General features: G+C 50.9%; 1 protein-coding gene across 9 annotated transcripts; it reads right to left on the reverse strand.

Moving 5' to 3' along the window:
- Nucleotides 1-367: 367 nt before the first annotated feature.
- traf3ip3 (TRAF3 interacting protein 3) lies at nt 368-20132 on the reverse strand. Of its 9 annotated transcripts, none has more exons than XM_072713311.1 (16): nt 20005-20132; nt 18590-18661; nt 16852-17304; nt 16618-16753; nt 15135-15201; nt 13446-13473; nt 13218-13247; nt 12924-13019; nt 8147-8218; nt 7580-7720; nt 6697-6834; nt 5175-5310; nt 2901-2951; nt 1970-2121; nt 1577-1690; nt 368-1174 (listed from the first exon to the last, which is right to left on the reverse strand). In XM_072713311.1, exons 2-16 carry the CDS (start codon nt 18608-18610, stop codon nt 980-982), a joined length of 1830 nt encoding a protein of 609 aa, XP_072569412.1. In that variant the 5' UTR covers nt 18611-18661; nt 20005-20132; the 3' UTR covers nt 368-979. The 9 variants fall into 9 exon arrangements, with proteins under 9 accessions (XP_072569412.1, XP_072569415.1, XP_072569417.1 ...); XM_072713314.1 differs by having other exon boundaries at nt 16852-17309; nt 20005-20130; XM_072713316.1 differs by lacking the exon at nt 20005-20132 and adding an exon at nt 19940-19957 and having other exon boundaries at nt 16852-17309.
- Nucleotides 20133-20548: the final 416 nt, after the last annotated feature.

The following is a 20548-nucleotide window of genomic DNA, read 5'->3' on the forward strand; positions in this document are numbered from 1 at the left end:
ATGTATGTGTTTTTGCAGCTGTATGTTTCTTTAATTAAACAAAACTCTTTAGCTTGGTTATTTAACATTCTGATAGTAACAGCTATGATGAAGTACCCCCCACTGAATTCACAAACGTCTGGCCCTTTTTAAACATAAACAAACTAACTTACATGTTAAATTGGTGATTTTGAATGCATTATAAGTGTGTGGTATTATTTTAAAATGAGAACAATTAAGGCAGATGTCATGATATCCTGAGATGGACTGACATCTCATCCCATGTTTGTGCCCTGTGCTAACCACAAAAGAAGTGTGGCATCGCCCCCCCCCCCCCCCCCACCAACAGCCACGTGCCTCCCCCCCCCCCCCCACCAACAGCCACGCGCCTCCCCCCCGCCCCCCATCTGCCAGCAATCTCCCACTTGCTAACCAGGACAGGATGGAAGGTTTAACATCCTCTATGGACGTTGAGTCAAAGGGTTCACTAAACCCCCCAAAAACTGTCAGTTTATACAGAGTGCTTTTGTAATATTACAGGCATACATTATCAAAAAATGCAGACTGAAAATTGGCAGGGAATGATACGAAATACAAAGGTTCAGCTCCGTCTACCATTTCTAGCTATATAATACCTAAAATATGAGCTCTCTTACCACTTGAAAAATACAGCAATTCAACGACTATCAAGACCTTGCTGTGTGTGAAATGTCATATACAGAAAGGCTGAGAGACTAAAGACTTCTATGGCAGAAAAAGCAATAAGTAGTTTTAACAAAACAGAAAAATTATAATCGTGAATTATGTGTTTTACATCACTGTATGCTGCATATTAACAGGAGGACAGTAGTTTTAGGGCCTGACGAATTAACATTAGCTTGAGAGGCTGAACATAACACTTTCTTCAGTCTCTGGCGTGCTCCCAGACGTTCCTCACAAGTGACACACGCCTGGAGATTGAAGCGCAGTGTGTACGCTCCCTTTCCCTTGGGCAGTGTTATCAGACCGGTCTGTAGCATCCAGAGTGGGCCGGCAAGGCTGCCTCCCGCATGTAGCTCTCCACTCGCTGCCTCAGGCCCCGGCAGACCTCCTGGAGGCGCTCGCCGTAGACGGGCTGGTAGAGCAGCACCACAGCCAGCGTGCCCATCACCACGGCCATGAGGAGACACAGGCCCAGCCAGGAGCAGCCGCAGCTCTAGGAAGAGGAGAGCAAGGATGCCCGTCACCCCCGGTAACTTCATTAAACCCTCTATATCCGTGCTTCCCAATCCGGTCCTAAGGGGCCTACAGACACCCCATGCTTTTGCTCCCTCCGAGCTCCCTGCCAGACAGTCCAAATTTTTGCTCCCTGCCAGACAGTCCACATTTTTGCTCCCTTCATAAAAATAAGAGTGGGCATACACACTCTAATAGATTGTGTATGAAGAGGTAATGGAAGGGAGGTTATGGACTTGGCTGGGCAGGGCATAGTGTTGAAAGGGGAGATATAATGGGCAGGAAGACGGTGGTGATGGGTGTGGCCATATCGATGGTGGGCATGGCCTCACGTTAAAGGGGTAGAGCGAGGGCTGTGTGAGCATTGCTGATGGGTCCTCACCGGTCTTCTGCGGGCATTCAAACGTCTGAGCTCCTCTCTACACTGGGCCAGGCGGAACAGACAGGTGTGACATTCGTGCTCCACAGCTTCCAGCTCAGCTCGCAGGTCCTTGCACTGCAGAGACAAAACTGTGAACGAATTCTCATATGCATGCAAAAATACACACAATGAACTTCTCTGTCACAACTGCAAAGATGGAGTCTGATATCTTAGTGAGACGCAATTTGGGGTCCTGCCTGTTTCTCAAGGACCCATCTTTTATGTGATAAACTGCATCAGAAAGCCCTTAAACAGGCTGTCAGTGTTTTCTCTGTATTTCCTGAGTGAGTAAATGCTAAGGGACCTGACAGTGACGGAGAAGAGAAAGTCAGACACCCCCCTGCCACTGTTTACCTCTCTCTCCTTCAGGCTGAGCCTCTGTTGGGTGTCCTGCAGCTGGGCCTCCATCTCGCTCTCGGCACTGGGGGGCAGGTTCACGGCCTGGTCAGGCTCAGCACCCGGCTGGTCCTCTGGGCTGCACGCCTGCCACGTGTCACACCCGGCACCTGCGGCAGACATGACACAGCTGGGCCCCCTCTAAGCTGGGCCCCCCCCCCAGATGCATGCTGACGGCCCCAATGGCTTAAACAGCAAACCAGCTACTGCTGCAAAATTCATTTCCTGAGCTCAAAACATGCCTTCCTGTAACAGCACTGCAGAATGGATGCGTGAAATGGGACATAAGAAATCCTAGGGTGTTACTATCCATGCGTATATCATCCAGATGCTTATTCAGTACAGGGTGACAGGGAGCCTGGAGCCTAATCCAGGCAGCACAGGCTAGTCCAGGCAGCACAGGGAACAAGGCTGGGCTGCATCCAGGATGGGATACACTCACAATTGGCCTTACTGCTTGTCTTTCGGATGCTGAAGGAGTGCAGTAAGGATTTAAATCCCCGGCCCTGGAAATGTGAGGCCACAGTGACAACCACTGTCACCATCCCACCATATGTTTCACAATAATAATAAAAATATTATTTGCCCCCACAAATAATACGGTTACTGGTCTGATATGCTTGCCAAAATCTTAATAACATCAAACTACACCAGGGTTCGTTAATCTTATCCAGAAAGGGCCATTTGTGCATGTGGGTTTTTGCTGTAACTCTCGAATTATATTACTAATTAGAGGACTGATTGGCTGAAGAGTCCTCACACATGTGTTTGAACAGCTGACCTACAGGTTATCCCAAAAGCCTGCATGCACACTGGTCGTCTGCGGATAAGACTGGCCACCCCTGAACTAGACAGTGCATGTCTGCTTGTCTATTTGTAATTTCCTTACTTTGGAAGAAGTTTCCACTTAAACTGTGCTCTTCATATTGGCAGAGTTTCTCTGGAAAAAAAATGCAAAGTTTAGAGTCGGTTCAGAAATGCTTTATGAAACAAGATGCTAAGCCTGGCAGATGGAAACACGTCATAGAAACATATAAAAACAAGCAAGGGAAAGAAAATGAAGGGTTAGAACATTTATAGTTAACTTATATGACCTATCCTTGTAAAATGAATTACACATTAAACATGCATTAAGCTGTCTTGTGGTACCTTGATCAGCTTTGTCAGGTGTTGCAGATGGCATGTGCTAACGAGTACATTCACAAGGGCTGCGCGTGACATTTCTGCTGCGTTGGAATGTGTGATCCCCAGTGTGATCCCCATTAGAGGCACGCGGTGTCGGTGCGGCAGCCTGGAGCAGTGTGATCCCCATTAGAGGCACGCGGTGTCGGTGCGGCACCCTGGAGCAGTGTGATCCCCATTAGAGGCACGCGGTGTCGGTGCGGCACCCTGGAGCAGTGTGATCCCCATTAGAGACACGCGGTGTCGGTGCGGCACCCTGGAGCAGTGTGATCCCCATTAGAGACACGCGGTGTCGGTACGGCACCCTGGAGCAGTGTGATCCCCATTAGAGGCACGCGGTGTCGGTGCGGCACCCTGGAGCAGTGTGATCCCCATTAGAGGCACGCGGTGTCGGTGCGGCACCCTGGAGCAGTGTGATCCCCATTAGAGATACGCGGTGTCGGTGCGGCACCCTGGAGCAGTGTGATCCCCATTAGAGATACGCGGTGTCGGTGCGGCACCCTGGAGCAGTGTGATCCCCATTAGAGACACGCGGTGTCGGTGCGGCACCCTGGAGCAGTGTGATCCCCATTAGAGACACGCGGTGTCGGTGCGGCACCCTGGAGCAGTGTGATCCCCATTAGAGGCACGCGGTGTCGGTGCGGCACCCTGGAGCAGTGTGATCCCCATTAGAGGCACGCGGTGTCGGTGCGGCACCCTGGAGCAGTGTGATCCCCATTAGAGACACGCGGTGTCGGTGCGGCACCCTGGAGCAGTGTGATCCCCATTAGAGGCACGCGGTGTCGGTGCGGCACCCTGGAGCAGTGTGATCCCCATTAGAGGCACGCGGTGTCGGTGCGGCACCCTGGAGCAGTGTGATCCCCATTAGAGGCACGCGGTGTCGGTGCGGCACCCTGGAGCAGTGTGATCCCCATTAGAGGCACGCGGTGTCGGTGCGGCACCCTGGAGCAGTGTGATCCCCATTAGAGGCACGCGGTGTCGGTGCGGCACCCTGGAGCAGTGTGATCCCCATTAGAGGCACGCGGTGTCGGTGCGGCACCCTGGAGCAGTGTGATCCCCATTAGAGGCACGCGGTGTCGGTGCGGCACCCTGGAGCAGTGTGATCCCCATTAGAGGCACGCGGTGTCGGTGCGGCACCCTGGAGCAGTGTGATCCCCATTAGAGGCACGCGGTGTCGGTGCGGCACCCTGGAGCAGTGTGATCCCCATTAGAGGCACGCGGTGTCGGTGCGGCAGCCTGGAGCAGTGTGATCCCCATTAGAGGCACGCGGTGTCGGTGCGGCACCCTGGAGCAGTGTGATCCCCATTAGAGACACGCGGTGTCGGTGCGGCACCCTGGAGCAGTGTGATCCCCATTAGAGACACGCGGTGTCGGTACGGCACCCTGGAGCAGTGTGATCCCCATTAGAGGCACGCGGTGTCGGTGCGGCACCCTGGAGCAGTGTGATCCCCATTAGAGGCACGCGGTGTCGGTGCGGCACCCTGGAGCAGTGTGATCCCCATTAGAGATACGCGGTGTCGGTGCGGCACCCTGGAGCAGTGTGATCCCCATTAGAGGCACGCGGTGTCGGTGCGGCACCCTGGAGCAGTGTGATCCCCATTAGAGGCACGCGGTGTCGGTGCGGCACCCTGGAGCAGTGTGATCCCCATTAGAGGCACGCGGTGTCGGTGCGGCACCCTGGAGCAGTGTGATCCCCATTAGAGGCACGCGGTGTCGGTGCGGCACCCTGGAGCAGTGTGATCCCCATTAGAGGCACGCGGTGTCGGTGCGGCACCCTGGAGCAGTGTGATCCCCATTAGAGGCACGCGGTGTCGGTGCGGCAGCCTGGAGCAGTGTGATCCCCATTAGAGGCACGCGGTGTCGGTGCGGCAGCCTGGAGCAGTGTGATCCCCATTAGAGGCACGCGGTGTCGGTGCGGCACCCTGGAGCAGTGTGATCCCCATTATAGGCACGCGGTGTCGGTGCGGTTGCGCCCCCTGACCTCTCATCTCCTCCAGCTGCTCCCCCTGTAGCTGGTTGTCATCTTCCAGCTGGCTGAGCTGGGAGCGTAACTCTGCACCCTTCTGCTGCGAATCCCACATCTGGTGCCTCAGGTCTGCCTCCTGTCCTTTTGCCCTCTGGGTTTGGAAGGAGAAGAGACGTGATAAACAGCACAGAAACTGTAATGCAGCAAAGACAATGTAACTTATTGTGATTAGAGTGGCGACAATGGAACACGCACACAGAGCGAGCTGCGTAACACTGAGCCACTTACCGCTGAAGGAGGCTGGGAGGTATCAGCATCAGTATTACTAAGTTAAAGCTACTTTAGATTTATTTGTGGCTAATAAAATGGAGTAAATGAGTTTCAGAAAGTGTATAGTCATTCATTGATCTAGGAAAAGTTCTGTATTGCTTTGTATGGTATTGCAGACATTAAGCAAATGTAACACGCCAGAGAAAGCAATCGCACATATGCTGTCAGCTGGCTGATGTCCCCTTGGTTCTCCTTTTACTTGCAGCTTGCTCAGGGTCCCCCAGTTCCGGTCCCAGAGGGACATTCTGCAGCACATATTGCAGATTTCCCTGCTCAGACACACTAAAGCTGGCAAGTACCTGGTCGGCTGACAAGGTGTGTCTGAGACTGGCCCTCCAGGACCGGAGCTGGGGAACCCGGAGCTCGGGAACCCGGAGCTCAGGAGCTTCTCTCTCTTTTGTGGCAGCTTCACATCATCTAACTCATTGTTTGTTGGGTGCCCTGTTCGAGCTCCAGCTGCCTCCTGTCTGGTGCCCTGTTAGAGCTGCAGCTGCCTCCTGTCTGGTGCCCTGTTAGAGCTGCAGCTGCCTCATGCCTGGTGCCCTGTTCCAGTTCCAGCTGCCTCGTGCCTGGTTCCCTGTTCCAGTTCCAGCTGCCTCGTGCCTGGTGCCCTGTTCCAGTTCCAGCTGCCTCGTGCCTGGTGCCCTGTTCCAGTTCCAGCTGCCTCGTGCCTGGTGCCCCGTTCCAGTTCCAGCTGCCTCATACCTGGTGCCCCGTTCCAGTTCCAGCTACCTCATACCTGGTGCCCTGTTTGAGCTCCAGCTGCCTCATACCTGGTACCCTGTTTGAGCTCCAGCTGCCTCCTGTCTGGTGCCCTGTTCGAGCTCCAGCTGCCTCCTGTCTGGTGCCCTGTTCGAGCCCCAGCTGCCTCCTGTCTGGTGCCCTGTTCGAGCCCCAGCTGCCTCCTGTCTGGTGCCCTGTTCGAGCCCCAGCTCCCTCCTGTCTGGTGCCCTGTTCGAGCCCCAGCTCCCTCCTGTCTGGTGCCCTGTTCGAGCTCCAGCTGCCTCCTGTCTGGTGCCCTGTTCGAGCCCCAGCTGCCTCCTGTCTGGTGCCCTGTTCGAGCTCCAGCTGCCTCCTGTCTGGTGCCCTGTTCGAGCCCCAGCTGCCTCCTGTCTGGTGCCCTGTTCGAGCCCCAGCTGCCTCCTGTCTGGTGCCCTGTGGCATTAGGCAGCTGACTGCTGCCTAATGCCATCTACCCTCTGTTTACCTCCAGTTCACTCTGTAGCTGGTACAGCCTGTCAGTTGTCTGCTCCTGGCTTCTCATTAGCTCTTCAGAGCTCTTCTTCAGCTGCTGGGACAAGCTCTTCCACCGTTCTGATTCCAGCAGAGCAGCCTTCAGCGCCTCCTTGTGGACAGAGCCAGAAGAAATTCATTGTCAGACAAAACTAGCCTTTATTTCCTGCATGAAAGAACATTCAATGGATGAATGAATCTTTTCCTAAGTTCAAGCCCAGTAAAAGATTTTGTATTTTAACTTCATTATGCATATATCCTCCAGGCTAAAAGAGTTAACCACCCTAGCAGTGCCTACTAGATTAAAGCCTGTATTTGTATACCTGGTTTAAAAATATAATTTTAATTCAGTTTATTGTGGACTTTAACATGAGAAATAAGTCATGAATTAGGGAGGTTCAAAATGTTCTGGAGCAACAAAGCAAAAGATTCAGGAGAAAATGTTTCTCTGTGTTATTGTGTATAGTTGTGCAGCCTTTTAAAAATAAATATAACCTTGGAAACAATCAAATATTGTTATTTTTAAGGTATGGCTAAAAGAGGCTATTTGAAAAACAAACTATATTCAATAAAAAATCTTAATAATATAGCATCATTGATTATTGGAGGGACTGCTCTCTGCAGTGACGCGCTCCCACGGGGGACTGCTCTCTGCAGTGACGCGCTCCCACGGGGGACTGCTCTCTGCAGTGACACGCTGCTCTCTGCAGTGACACGCTGCTCTCTGCAGTGACACACTCCCATGGAGGATTGCTCTCTGCAGTGACACACTCCCATGGAGGACTGCTCTCTGCAGTGACACACTCCCATGGAGGACTGCTCTCTGCAGTGGCTGCTTCGTTGGCATTCCCGCCTACCTCCAGGCTCTCTGCCTGCTTCTCCGCCTGCACCTTCTCGTCGATGGCCTTCTGCAGGGCCTCCAGCGCCTTCTCCTCATATGTCCGCTTCTGCTCTTCCATTTGCAGCATCAGCTTTTTCACTCCATCCCACCTGAATTCCTGAAAGGTGCCCCCCCCCCCGTCAGATGTGAGCAGGCAGAGTCTTTAGGGTGGGTGTTCTGCTAGCACTGCCCAAACGGGGGCCAAACCGAACAGGCTAGGTCTGTTTGCATGTCAGATGTACCCTCCTTTCTGACATTTCACTCTTTATAATAAACAATGAAATGCATAGGAAATTTCACCTGTTAATTATGTTCAAAGAACATCATGTCTTTTTTGATAGATGTGTCACAATATATCATGTTTTGCTAACAATTCAATGTGCATAGTGACAGGGCTAAGCGTGAGCAGTAACCCGCTGTACCATCTTGGTGCTACAGATACCTTTCATACTTAGCAAATGCTTTCAATACTTCAGCAGTACATATCATGCCCAGCAAAGCTACAAATGAAGCTGCAGAGGCGCTTGTCTTTTCACACACATACCTGCGTGCACAACTCCAACTGCGCCTCTAGGGTCTCGATCCGACTTCTCGTCAGGTCCTCATTGCAGCGTGTCTGTTGGGGGAGGGGGGCAGAGAACTCAGTGGAGGCGTGAAGGAGCTCAAACGAAGATGAGGCCCGCGGGCTCCTCCCCTCGTCCTCATATCAGCCCTGCCAGTAGCCTCCTTTAGATACTGCAAACTAAGCCCAGGCAACGCCCACCCTGACGCCCCCCCCGCCACAGCGCGCCCAGAGAAAACTGCACACAGAATCCTGATGATCAGCGGTAAAGGTGGAAAGTGCCGGTCCAGAGAGAAAAAGTCCAGACCAAGATTTTGTTTCAACCAACCAGTTGAGTACTCTGTGACTCTGACTCTTTATGCTCAACTGATTGGTTGAAACAAAATCTTGGTCTGGACTTTTTCTTTCTGGACCTGATCTACCCGCCTCTGGCCAGAGGCTCCACCCGTGAGGTGATGTGCCAGATTAGCGTGCCGAGCAGGAGTTGCCCTTAGATAAGTCCGCCTGGGGAAGGCCGTCACCTGCCGATCCTGAGGCCCACTTCATAGTTGCATTGCTGAGTGAACGCGGATCTTCAGGTTCTGCTAAAAGCCCTAGAAGTGGGACTGAAGCACAGCAGGAGCCGGGGTGCGAGGATGCTTCCTCTTCCTGCTTCCTCTACCTCTCTGGGTGGTGCAGTTGACCGTGACAGGAAACTACAGACCTCAGTGCTTCCCCCACAAGTTTGCGAAGATGGTTTGTATAAAATGAAGACAGGATCCAGGGAAAGCACACTCATCCCTCACTAAAAGCACTGAGCCCACTAAAACATGCCAGTGTCTCAAAATTCACTTTTACTGAAAAAAATCTACCACCACTATGAGTCCAGATCTAAGGAAGGGAGTCGCTGTTGTGCACAGTCCAGCTGTGAAACTGGGTGAAGTTGTACCTTCGGAGAAATCTGCCTCCCAAGCAGTTAAGGAAATTTTAGCTTATCTTTTAGCACATTCTGTCTCTCTCTTTCTTTCAAAACGCTGACAGGATGCAGGCTTAACCGCAGCATGTTTCTCTGCACAAGGGAAGGTGTAGACAACCACCTCCCCTTTTCCGAAACCACAGGCCTGTGATGACAGTACATGCAGTCCGAATAAAATTCACCGTACCAAAGGCGGGCCTGCTTCCTGTCCTTTGGCGGGCCTGCTTCCTGGCCCTCGGCGGGCCTGTTATCAGTTGCCTGCCGTCATGCACTGCTGACCCGCGCACTGTGGCAGTCAGACCCCGACAGAAACCAAACGCGAGAGCGACACAGAGCCAAAAATCCGTTACGTTCGGCAGTCACTGCTCTGCCTACAGGCTGCGCTTGGCCTAGCTGCAGACCACAGACAGATGTGTATAGTTCAGTCTCCCCGATTAGGATGGCATCCCTATTATTGTTCAGCAGTATGTCTTCTGCTGGCGCTCTTGCAGAAATGCTTTCAGTTACAAGCCCATAATATCCCAGCTGCCTTTTTTTCCATCGTGACAAGGGCCTAGCTCAGATGTGATTTTGATGGGAATAAAATTAAAAATAATAATATTATATTTTTCAAAAAGCAGCTGTCTCCTTCACCCTCTTGTTTGAATGGTGTTAGTGGAAGCAGATGAACTCTTTGACTGACATGTAGGTAGGCATTTCTGACATGCAAGTTGGCGTGAGTGACATGTAGGTGGGCGTGAGTGACATGTACTGTAGGTGGGCGTGACTAACATGTAGGTAGGCGTGAGTGACATGTACTGTAGGTGGGCGTGACTGACATGCAAGTTGGCGTGAGTGACATGTAGGTGGGCGTGAGTGACATGTACTGTAGGTGGGCGTGACTGACATGCAAGTTGGCATGACTGACATGCAAGTTGGCGTGAGTGACATGTAGGTGGGCGTGAGTGACATGTACTGTAGGTGGGCGTGACTGACATGCAAGTTGGCGTGAGTGACATGCAAGTTGGCGTGAGTGACATGCAAGTTGGCGTGAGTGACATGTAGGTGGGCGTGAGTGACATGTAGGTGGGCGTGAGTGACATGTAGGTGGGCGTGACTGTAAGACCAGCCAATGATAAGAGCACTGCATGGCTGATGATGATTTCTCTCTTTTTTTCCTTTCTCTTTCTTTCTTTTCTGTATTATTGTCTTAATGTTGTAATGACTGTTGTGAAAGGCGCTATATAAAAATTACTTGAATTACATTGAAACTTTACTTTGAAATAAAGTTACACTTATCCTCTTTGAATATGGGTCAATGTGTTTTAATATCAATAGAAAAAAGTCCTTACCTCAAAATACATCATTAATGGCACAATAAAATTAAAAATAATAATATTATATTTTTCAAAAAGCAGCTGTCTCCTTCACCCTCTTGTTTGAATGGTGTTAGTGGAAGCAGATGAACTCTTTGACTGACATGTAGGTAGGCATTTCTGACATGCAAGTTGGCGTGAGTGACATGTAGGTGGGCGTGAGTGACATGTACTGTAGGTGGGCGTGACTGACATGCAAGTTGGCATGACTGACATGCAAGTTGGCGTGAGTGACATGCAAGTTGGCGTGAGTGACATGCAAGTTGGCGTGAGTGACATGTAGGTGGGCGTGAGTGACATGTAGGTGGGCGTGACTGTAAGACCAGCCAATGATAAGAGCACTGCATGGCTGATGATGATTTCTCTCTTTTTTTCCTTTCTCTTTCTTTCTTTCTTTTCTGTATTATTGTCTTAATGTTGTAATGACTGTTGTGAAAGGCGCTATATAAAAATTACTTGAATTACATTGAAACTTTACTTTGAAATAAAGTTACACTTATCCTCTTTGAATATGGGTCAATGTGTTTTAATATCAATAGAAAAAAGTCCTTACCTCAAAATACATCATTAATGGCACAACCGCCTGGCCGCACCCACGCCTGGGCCGTCACTGGCGGCTCGGCCTGGCCGCACCCACGCCTGGCCCGTCACTGGCGGCTCGGCCTGGCCGCACCCACGCCTGGGCCGTCACTGGCGGCTCGGCCTGGCCGCACCCACGCCTGGCCCGTCACTGGCGGCTCGGCCTGGCCGCACCCACGCCTGGCCCGTCACTGGCGGCTCGGCCTGGCCGCACCCACGCCTGGCCCGTCACTGGCGGCTCGGCCTGGCCGCACCCACGCCTGGCCCGTCACTGGCGGCTCGGCCTGGCCGCACCCACGCCTGGCCCGTCACTGGCGGCTCGGCCTGGCCGCACCCACGCCTGGGCCGTCACTGGCGGCTCGGCCTGGCCGCACCCACGCCTGGCCCGTCACTGGCGGCTCGGCCTGGCCGCACCCACGCCTGGCCCGTCACTGGCGGCTCGGCCTGGCCGCACCCACGCCTGGCCCGTCACTGGCGGCTCGGCCTGGCCGCACCCACGCCTGGCCCGTCACTGGCGGCTCGGCCTGGCCGCACCCACGCCTGGCCCGTCACTGGCGGCTCGGCCTGGCCGCACCCACGCCTGGCCCGTCACTGGCGGCTCGGCCTGGCCGCACCCACGCCTGGCCCGTCACTGGCGGCTCGGCCTGGCCGCACCCACGCCTGGCCCGTCACTGGCGGCTCGGCCTGGCCGCACCCACGCCTGGGCCGTCACTGGCGGCTCGGCCTGGCCGCACCCACGCCTGGCCCGTCACTGGCGGCTCGGCCTGGCCGCACCCACGCCTGGCCCGTCACTGGCGGCTCGGCCTGGCCGCACCCACGCCTGGCCCGTCACTGGCGGCTCGGCCTGGCCGCACCCACGCCTGGGCCGTCACTGGCGGCTCGGCCTGGCCGCACCCACGCCTGGGCCGTCACTGGCGGCTCGGCCTGGCCGCACCCACGCCTGGCCCGTCACTGGCGGCTCGGCCTGGCCGCACCCACGCCTGGCCCGTCACTGGCGGCTCGGCCTGGCCGCACCCACGCCTGGCCCGTCACTGGCGGCTCGGCCTGGCCGCACCCACGCCTGGCCCGTCACTGGCGGCTCGGCCTGGCCGCACCCACGCCTGGCCCGTCACTGGCGGCTCGGCCTGGCCGCACCCACGCCTGGGCCGTCACTGGCGGCTCGGCCTGGCCGCACCCACGCCTGGGCCGTCACTGGCGGCTCGGCCTGGCCGCACCCACGCCTGGGCCGTCACTGGCGGCTCGGCCTGGCCGCACCCACGCCTGGCCCGTCACTGGCGGCTCGGCCTGGCCGCACCCACGCCTGGCCCGTCACTGGCGGCTCGGCCTGGCCGCACCCACGCCTGGCCCGTCACTGGCGGCTCGGCCTGGCCGCACCCACGCCTGGCCCGTCACTGGCGGCTCGGCCTGGCCGCACCCACGCCTGGGCCGTCACTGGCGGCTCGGCCTGGCCGCACCCACGCCTGGCCCGTCACTGGCGGCTCGGCCTGGCCGCACCCACGCCTGGGCCGTCACTGGCGGCTCGGCCTGGCCGCACCCACGCCTGGCCCGTCACTGGCGGCTCGGCCTGGCCGCACCCACGCCTGGCCCGTCACTGGCGGCTCGGCCTGGCCGCACCCACGCCTGGCCCGTCACTGGCGGCTCGGCCTGGCCGCACCCACGCCTGGGCCGTCACTGGCGGCTCGGCCTGGCCGCATTTACACCTCTCTGACTCTTTGGCAGCCATATGCCTGTGATGTACTATTTACCTCACTTGTGTGTCGCTTTGGACAACAGCATCAGCTATATAAAATAGATGTAAATGTAACTGTATTTTAGTAGGAATGCATGGAGCTGAAGGCAGTGAGGAGCAGGTGGTGCACGCCAGGCTTACCGTCCACAGCTTGTCTGAAGACATCGTCAGGGTGGAGGTATTCTTCTGAAAGATGACGAGCTTCTGTTTCAGATTCTCCTCCCTCCACAGGGCCTCCTTCGCGGCGGGGAGATGAAGGTTCACACACCACATGGACACAACCTCACTTTGCTGTATTTGGATCTACAGGCTGTGCCCAGTCATGCCCAACCTGTACCCACCAGTCTGCCCACAGTTCCCATTCATTGTTCACCCACCCTCCTCCTTGCAATAGATGACTGGAAGCTTCCTACTCGTTTGTAATGATTTACTTGCCTGTAAGTAGTCAGCCAACTGGAGCAGGTCCTAGAGGGAAGGTGGGAGAGAAAGGTGATGACATCAGTGCAGTCTGAAGTTAAATCAAATGCAGGATTTTAATTAATGATAAACAGACAGCTGGCTACAGACTTTAAAAATCCACATATATGTGTGATGCATGCATGTTATCCCCATTAGTTTGGCACATGCTGAAAATACTAGATGGCCAGTAGCTGGGAACCTTACCGATTTCCTGATAGTTATAAGGCCAGATCTGTAGAAGAAAGGCAGTTTGAGTCATAATGGAAACGGTCACATGACACGGATCTAGGTCCAATGAGGTATTTCCTGTGTTTCACATTACAATCAGATTTTCTGTGGTATTCATACACAGAAAACAGAAAAGGATATGAGTGTATCTAATGTCATCCAGATTGGCTATTGAGAAGAGACCATTTAGATGCCTGTCACCCTCCCTACTGACTAAAGATGATCCACGAGAAATCAGAGAAAATCTGTCTTCAGTATCAACGTATGCAGGTACTTCTGCCAATGCAAGTGTTCCCAAAAAAAACAAAAATGCACCCAACAGGTTTTATACCTGTATTTTTAAACAAAGGAACAGTTTCAATGGATCAATTTCTTTGGTGGTTTGAATTATGAAATATGGAAATATTATGGTCTGCATTCAATAACATGAGAACCTTACAGTGACTGGTAAACTGCCCTGATAGTAACTTGATAAGACATGTGAGACGAGTCACTACAGTCTGAGCAAGACTGCCCTCGCTAGGGCTGCTCCTTAATTATGCTTTAAAGGATAAGCGAATCACCGGAGTCAGAGGAAGACCGCCCTCGCTAGGGCTGCTCCTTAATTATGCTGTAAAGGATAAGCGAATCACCGGAGTCAGAGAAAGACCACCCTCGCTAGCGCTGTTCCTTAATAATGCTTTAAAGGATAAGCAAATCACCGGAGTCAGAGCAAGACCGCCCTCGCTAGGGCTGCTCCTTAATAATGCTGTAAAGGATAAGCGAATCACCGGAGTCAGAGAAAGACCACCCTCGCTAGCGCTGTTCCTTAATAATGCTTTAAAGGATAAGCAAATCACCGGAGTCAGAGCAAGACCGCCCTCGCTAGGGCTGCTCCTTAATAATGCTTTAAAGGATAAGCGAATCACCGGAGTCAGAGCAAGACCGCCCTCGCTAGGTCTGCTCCTTAATAATGCTTTAAAGGATAAGCGAATCACCGGAGTCAGAGCAAGACCGCCCTCGCTAGGGCTGCTCCTTAATTATGCTTTAAAGGATAAGCAAATCACCAGAGTCAGAGCAAGACCGCCCTCGCTAGGGCTGCTCCTTAATAATGCTGTAAAGGATAAGCGAATCACCGGAGTCAGAGCAAGACCACCCTCGCTAGCACTGATCCTTAATAATGCTTTAAAGGATAAGCGAATCACCGGAGTCAGAGCAAGACCGCCCTCGCTAGGGCTGCTCCTTAATAATGCTTTAAAGGATAAGCGAATCACCGGAGTCAGAGCAAGACCGCCCTCGCTAGGGCTGCTCCTTAATAATGCTTTAAAGGATAAGCGAATCACCGGAGTCAGAGCAAGACCGCCCTCGCTAGGGCTGCTCCTTATTATGCTTTAAAGGATAAGCGAATCACCGGAGTCAGAGCAAGACCGCCCTCGCTAGGGCTGCTCCTTAATAATGCTTTAAAGGATAAGCGAATCACCGGAGTCAGAGCAAGACCACCCTTGCTAGGGCTGCTCCTTAATTATGCTTTAAAGGATAAGCGAATCACCGGAGTCCCGCTTTCCATCAGACATTTGTAGAATCGTCTTCCAGCTCTTCGGAGGATAAGAGAAACACAGAAATGCTGTGTCATTCTGGCCGTAGGGTCACGCTGCTGTAGCAGTAAGAAGGTCAGGCTGGACTCACTCTGTCTGAGCACTAGCATCCCGCTGTGGGCGCTGGGAACTCAGCTCTCCATCCCGCTTCTGAGCCCCTAAAGCAGGCAAGCAGCAAGGTTAATGCCGGACACTGGCAGGAAAGAGTCACATGATCATTAATCAGCTTTTGCTGAAGCACGTTTGTTCTGAGTAAAGAAAAACAAGGACCACTTTACAATAAGGCTCCTATTTACCACTTATAAATAGTAGTAACTCATTAATAAAAAGAAAAGTGTTATAACTTGTTTATAATGGTCTATTAACGATTTATAAAGTGTTACAGCATAATTAATAATCTGATTATAAACCATTCATAAACCCTTTATAAAGGTAGTTTTTTTGTAAAGTTGTACCAAAAAAAAAATGCAACAGTGCATGTAGAAAAATATAGGTTTTAAATGAATCGGTACTCTGCCTACAGTAATACTTAGCATTTTAAAACATTTGGAGAACTCAAAGTAACTGTGTTAAGCTTAGGGCTGTGTTAAGATGGAACTCAACATGAACCCCCATTGGCTGATTGTGAGCTTGAACTTGAGTTTGTTCACCAAAAGTTTGTTGAACTACAAACAATACAAATATATTGCAATATATTATAAACCATTTGCTTGGAAACAAAAGTTCACACTTAAATCTAATCTAATCCAGGTTCACCCAGTGTATCCAAAACTAGCAAAAATGGAAAAGTGTCTTTTTCCAAATGATCTTATTCAATAAGTTTTCAATTCCTCAGTAAATTTTGTTGATGTAAAACAACATAGAATGCCAATGAAATCAGTTATTAATGCTGACATCAATGAAATGAGGCGAGTGTCTTTCTGGTGAATTCTGGGAATGTTCCACATGTACGTTGTGTTAGTTAATAGCGCACAGTTGATGTTGTGGTGCTTCAGCACAGGCAGACTTCCCCGAACGGTCCTACCTGTCTGCCACGTTGTGGTGCTTCAGCACAGGCAGACTTCCCCGAACGGTCATACCTGTCTGCCACGTTGTGGTGCTTCAGCACAGGCAGACTTCCCCGAACGGTCCTACCTGTCTGCCACGTTGTGGTGCTTCAGCACAGGCAGACTTCCCCGAACGGTCCTACCTGTCTGCCACGTTGTGGTGCTTCAGCACAGGCAGACTTCCCCGAACGGTCCTACCTGTCTGCCACGTTGTGGTGCTTCAGCACAGGCAGACTTCCCCGAACGGTCCTACCTGTCTGCCACGTTGTGGTGCTTCAGCACAGGCAGACTTCCCCGAACGGTCCTACCTGTCTGCCACGTTGTGGTGCTTCAGCACAGGCAGACTTCCCCGAACGATCCTACCTGTCTGCCACGTTGTGGTGCTTCAGCACAGGCAGACTTCCCCGAACGGTCCTACCTGTCTGCCACGTTGTGGTGCTTCAGCACAGGCAGACTTCCCCGAATGGTCCTACATGTCTGCCACGCTGTGGTGCTTTAACACAGGCAGACTTCCCCGAACGGTCCTACCTGTCTGCCATGCTGCTCTGATCCTCTCCAGCGGGGAGTGCTGACTGAGTCCTGGGGGGCCATGCTGAGATCTGCTCACTCCTTCCCTCCCCAGTACCTTCCCTCGTCTGCTGTGAATTGGCTTCAACCATGGGGCCTAAACTCAGCAACACGGGACACACAACAGGCAGGTCACACTCCAGCCACTTTAGATACCCTCTCCGTAAATATGCCAATAAGACTATTAATATCTGCCTTTTCTATGGAGGTAACGTCAGGCCATGTGATCCCTAAATCTTCTGCCATGACCAGCGATCGTCTATCCAGTGGGTCGGCTTTACGCGTCTTTTCCCGCAGGATCACTTTAGGTGGGTTTTGGACGTCCTCCTCGATCGCTGACGGCACCACCGTGGGCTCAATTTGCCGCCGCTTCCAAAACTCCGTCTGCCGCTTCTGCTGCAGCTCGGCTCGTCTCCATTCCGCGTCGTGCCGTCGAGCCAGGCTCCGGCAGCTCGTCACATTGTTGCGATCTCTCAGGAATTCGTGCTTGGCTACCCTTTGGTCCAGTTTCTGGTCATACCCATCTGTCGCCACCTTTGACCTCTGTGTGTTTCTGGTGGGTGTCATGGCAAAATCCGGACAGCTGCTAAGACACCGTTGACTGCTAATGTCTTGTGAATGGTGACAGTTTTTCAGTGATGCAGTTACCTGAACTGAAACAAGGGGGAGGGTCAGAAAAACCCCGGCGGACACATGTGGATGAATGCATTTTTCTAACATGCTCATACATTGAAGCTTCACTAGACAAGGAGGAATTTGCATAGCTATACATTATATCACTGTAGTGCATGTTTATCGATTTTTGTTTACGTCATACCAAATGGGCTTTAAGGTAAAAAAAATCTGACTATTGGTAAAGGAAGAGTCCATAAAGGACGTAAAGAACACAAAGCGCTTCAGGGGTGCGGCAGGTGCTCCAGTGGGTTACGCCTCAGCGGCTCTGTGCCTCAGACTGGAAGGACTGGTCACCAGCTTAAGCCCCGGCCTCTGGCAGGATACTGCGGGGCCTCTGAGCGAGGCCCTGACTCCGAGATAGAATGCGGGCAAGACGGGATACACAAAGAGAAGCATAGCTGTACATGGGTGTGTGTTAGAGGAGAGCAAGACGGGATACACAAAGAGAAGCATTGAGTAGCTGCACTGAGATAAAACTAGTGGAAAAATATTATGTATTAACTCCTACCTTAACCATAGGTAACCAAACAAAATATGAAACTTTTGGCATTTTTTGTTTTTTGGTATAAAATCAAAAGTCATATAAATACATGTGCAGCAGGGAACAATACAGTCGAAAACAGCTGAACTTCTTTCTTGACCTCAATTTTATGAACTGCCCAGGATTGGAGAACCGACAGTCCCAAAGTACTCTGATACAGCATCTGTTTGTACTGCTATTTGTATGGTACATCTACCAGTAATGCAAAACAATAGACCACTAAAAAACATTCAAAAAGTTTTAACTGAATCCTGTCATGAGTCTAAGGACTGAAATATAATAAAACAGAAAAACACCTTTTGTAAATGATATCATAGGGCTCACACAAACCCGGCAAGGCAGCTGGATGAATTCTTAGCTTTCATATATGCAGCTACACACAATTTTCCCTACAAAGTAATTTATTAGTATTTTGACTACCATTTGCGTGGTGCTTTAGGAAGTAAACTTGTAAAAGAAAAGTTACACATTCAAATTACTGGAAGAGAACAGCATTATTGCACTTCAGAAAAAAGAACTGAACCTGAAATGCTTCAGTAAAAAGAACTGAACCTGAAATGCTTCAGTAAAATAGCAAAGTGTTTGACATTTTAATCTAATTACATCATTTTGGCATTTTTTGCAGTGCAGTGCAGAAAAAAAGATATCAGAGGAGTCTTACAACACCAAGAAACCACAAGGAAAACATAAAATGACGTTTAAGCATAAAAAAGTTACCTTATTGCACATTGGTCTCATTGCTTTCTGAACTTCACACGAACAGAAGGCTGGTCTGTAAAGATCAGATCGCTGAAAAACATGCAGAAACAACATCCATTTTAGACATTTTTATTGCAGGGCCTTGTTGCTGCTTTGCACAATGAAGTTATTCCCCGCCTGGTTTCAGGCAGGAAATGAGAGACACCACACCACACCGTACGTATGTGTGTGTGCATTTCTGTGAGTGTTCCTCTATCTGAACCACCACCCGCTTGCAGACTGCGGTCACTTATGGGTGAGCCTTCTGATCAAAGAGGCAACTTGTCACACTGACATACCCCTTAAAACCCAAGGAAGTACAGGACACAAAAATGATGCCTCAGCCAGCAACTCATTGTAACATTTAAAAAGGAGGCTAGGTTCCTAATCATGTGCATTAAAATGGCGTAACGTGCCCACTGACAAGATGCCTGTTTAAGCCCATTAGTGAACAGCTTATTGATTGTTATACATGAACCAAGATCAGATTTTACCATTTATGAATCATTTAGAAAAGCCCCAGATCTAAAACAACACTTACTGAATAGTCATTAATATACCTTTTTGTGACAGATATTCTTATCAAGCAATAGGAAAGAGGTATTTCAGAGGCATAGCTATTTTACCACTAGTTCTCATAAACGTGAAATGAAACTTAATTTTTATATGTGTTCAAGAGGTTTCTTGTTATGCACCCCAACCGTCACGCATAAATGAACACCTCTTGGCCAAGCATTAAACCATGACCAGAACTGCAGGAGACGAAATCTCGCGATATTATGATTGACCTTAGGAAGGAACGTCATAAAAAATGCTGATCAGCTACGCTGTTTGAACCAGATTCCAGGAACGAAGAATTAGCCACAGTAAACATTATACCTAGCGGTTAGCATGCTGTTTTAGCGTTAAAGGCCAAAGTTTTAGTCATATGTGGCTAAGCTACTGTTAGAGTAACCGGTGTAATTTTAAACTGTATAACAGCAATGTGCTGCCATAAATTAAGTGACAAGGACTGACTTGGAAAGTTTGTTTGTTGTTAGAGTGTCACGTAATTATTTTCTAATCTTTATCACTGTCTGGACGATTCCATTATAGAAATAAACATACTGTGCGTATTGCTAAAAAGTTAACCTTTATATTGTTGCAAATCATATGACGTTCAGGTTGTAAGTGTGTGTAATACAACTGACTTTGTTTGTAAAACAGATTTGGAAGTACGTTGTTATTTTTGGTATGACTAGGTAGCAGTAATGATTTCATTAAAAATAATGATTACTTTTGCCGCACATAAATAGTAATAAGACTTCAGCTAGAGGAAGGGACGCGCACCCTTCACCGCTCCTTTCGCTCCTTCTTGTTGTTGCACTTGCTTGCGCATTATGCAGCTGTCTTACCGGCCTGCCCCGCTTACTGGCTCCCTCTGCTGGTCACTCCTTGCCGGTCCTCGCTGATCCCTTCACAGACACTTTAGGCCAGGGGTGGCCTGTCTTATCCGTAAAGGGCCGATGTGCATGCAGGTTTTTGGGATAACCTGTATAGGTCAGCTGTCAAACCCAGGTGTGAGGACTCTTCAGCCAATCAGTCCTCTAGTTAGTAATCTAATTAGCGAGTTGCAGCGAAAACCCGCCACACACGCCGGCCCTTTGCGGATAAGATTGGCCACCCCTGCTGTAGGCTAACCGAACTTTCCTTTAGTCCTTTTTTTTACTGCTGTGACTTATACCGTTTCCTCTGTTATACATTAATATTTGAATGGCCAAGTAAATAAGTGTTATTTAAACACAGTTATTCGTGATATTTATTGTTTGGATATACGTATTTCTATTTAATTACCTCTATTTCACTTTTGTCCTATTTGTATTTTTATCGCAGTTATATGTTAAATTGTGTGTGTAATTCTCTACAAGTCTACATCATGCCACGGCCTAAAAGGCTGAT

The sequence above is a fragment of the Paramormyrops kingsleyae genome, chromosome 6 (assembly GCF_048594095.1).
Source record: "Paramormyrops kingsleyae isolate MSU_618 chromosome 6, PKINGS_0.4, whole genome shotgun sequence".
In the NCBI taxonomy this organism is placed as follows: Eukaryota; Metazoa; Chordata; class Actinopteri; order Osteoglossiformes; family Mormyridae; genus Paramormyrops; species Paramormyrops kingsleyae.

What these genes read in the sequence shown, in the direction of transcription:
- traf3ip3 (XM_072713310.1), bottom strand. Translation starts at nt 18,685, where the DNA reads ATGTTGTTTCTGCATGTTTTTCAGCGATCTGATCTTTACAGACCAGCC. An exon ending in CTTCAGACAAGCTGTGGACG is followed by an intron (nt 8,219 to 12,923) that starts GTAAGCCTGGCG and finishes CTCCCCCAACAG; the next exon opens with ACACGCTGCAATGAGGACCT. An exon ending in AGCTACAGAGTGAACTGGAG is followed by an intron (nt 5,311 to 6,696) that starts GTAAACAGAGGG and finishes TTCCAAACCCAG; the next exon opens with AGGGCAAAAGGACAGGAGGC.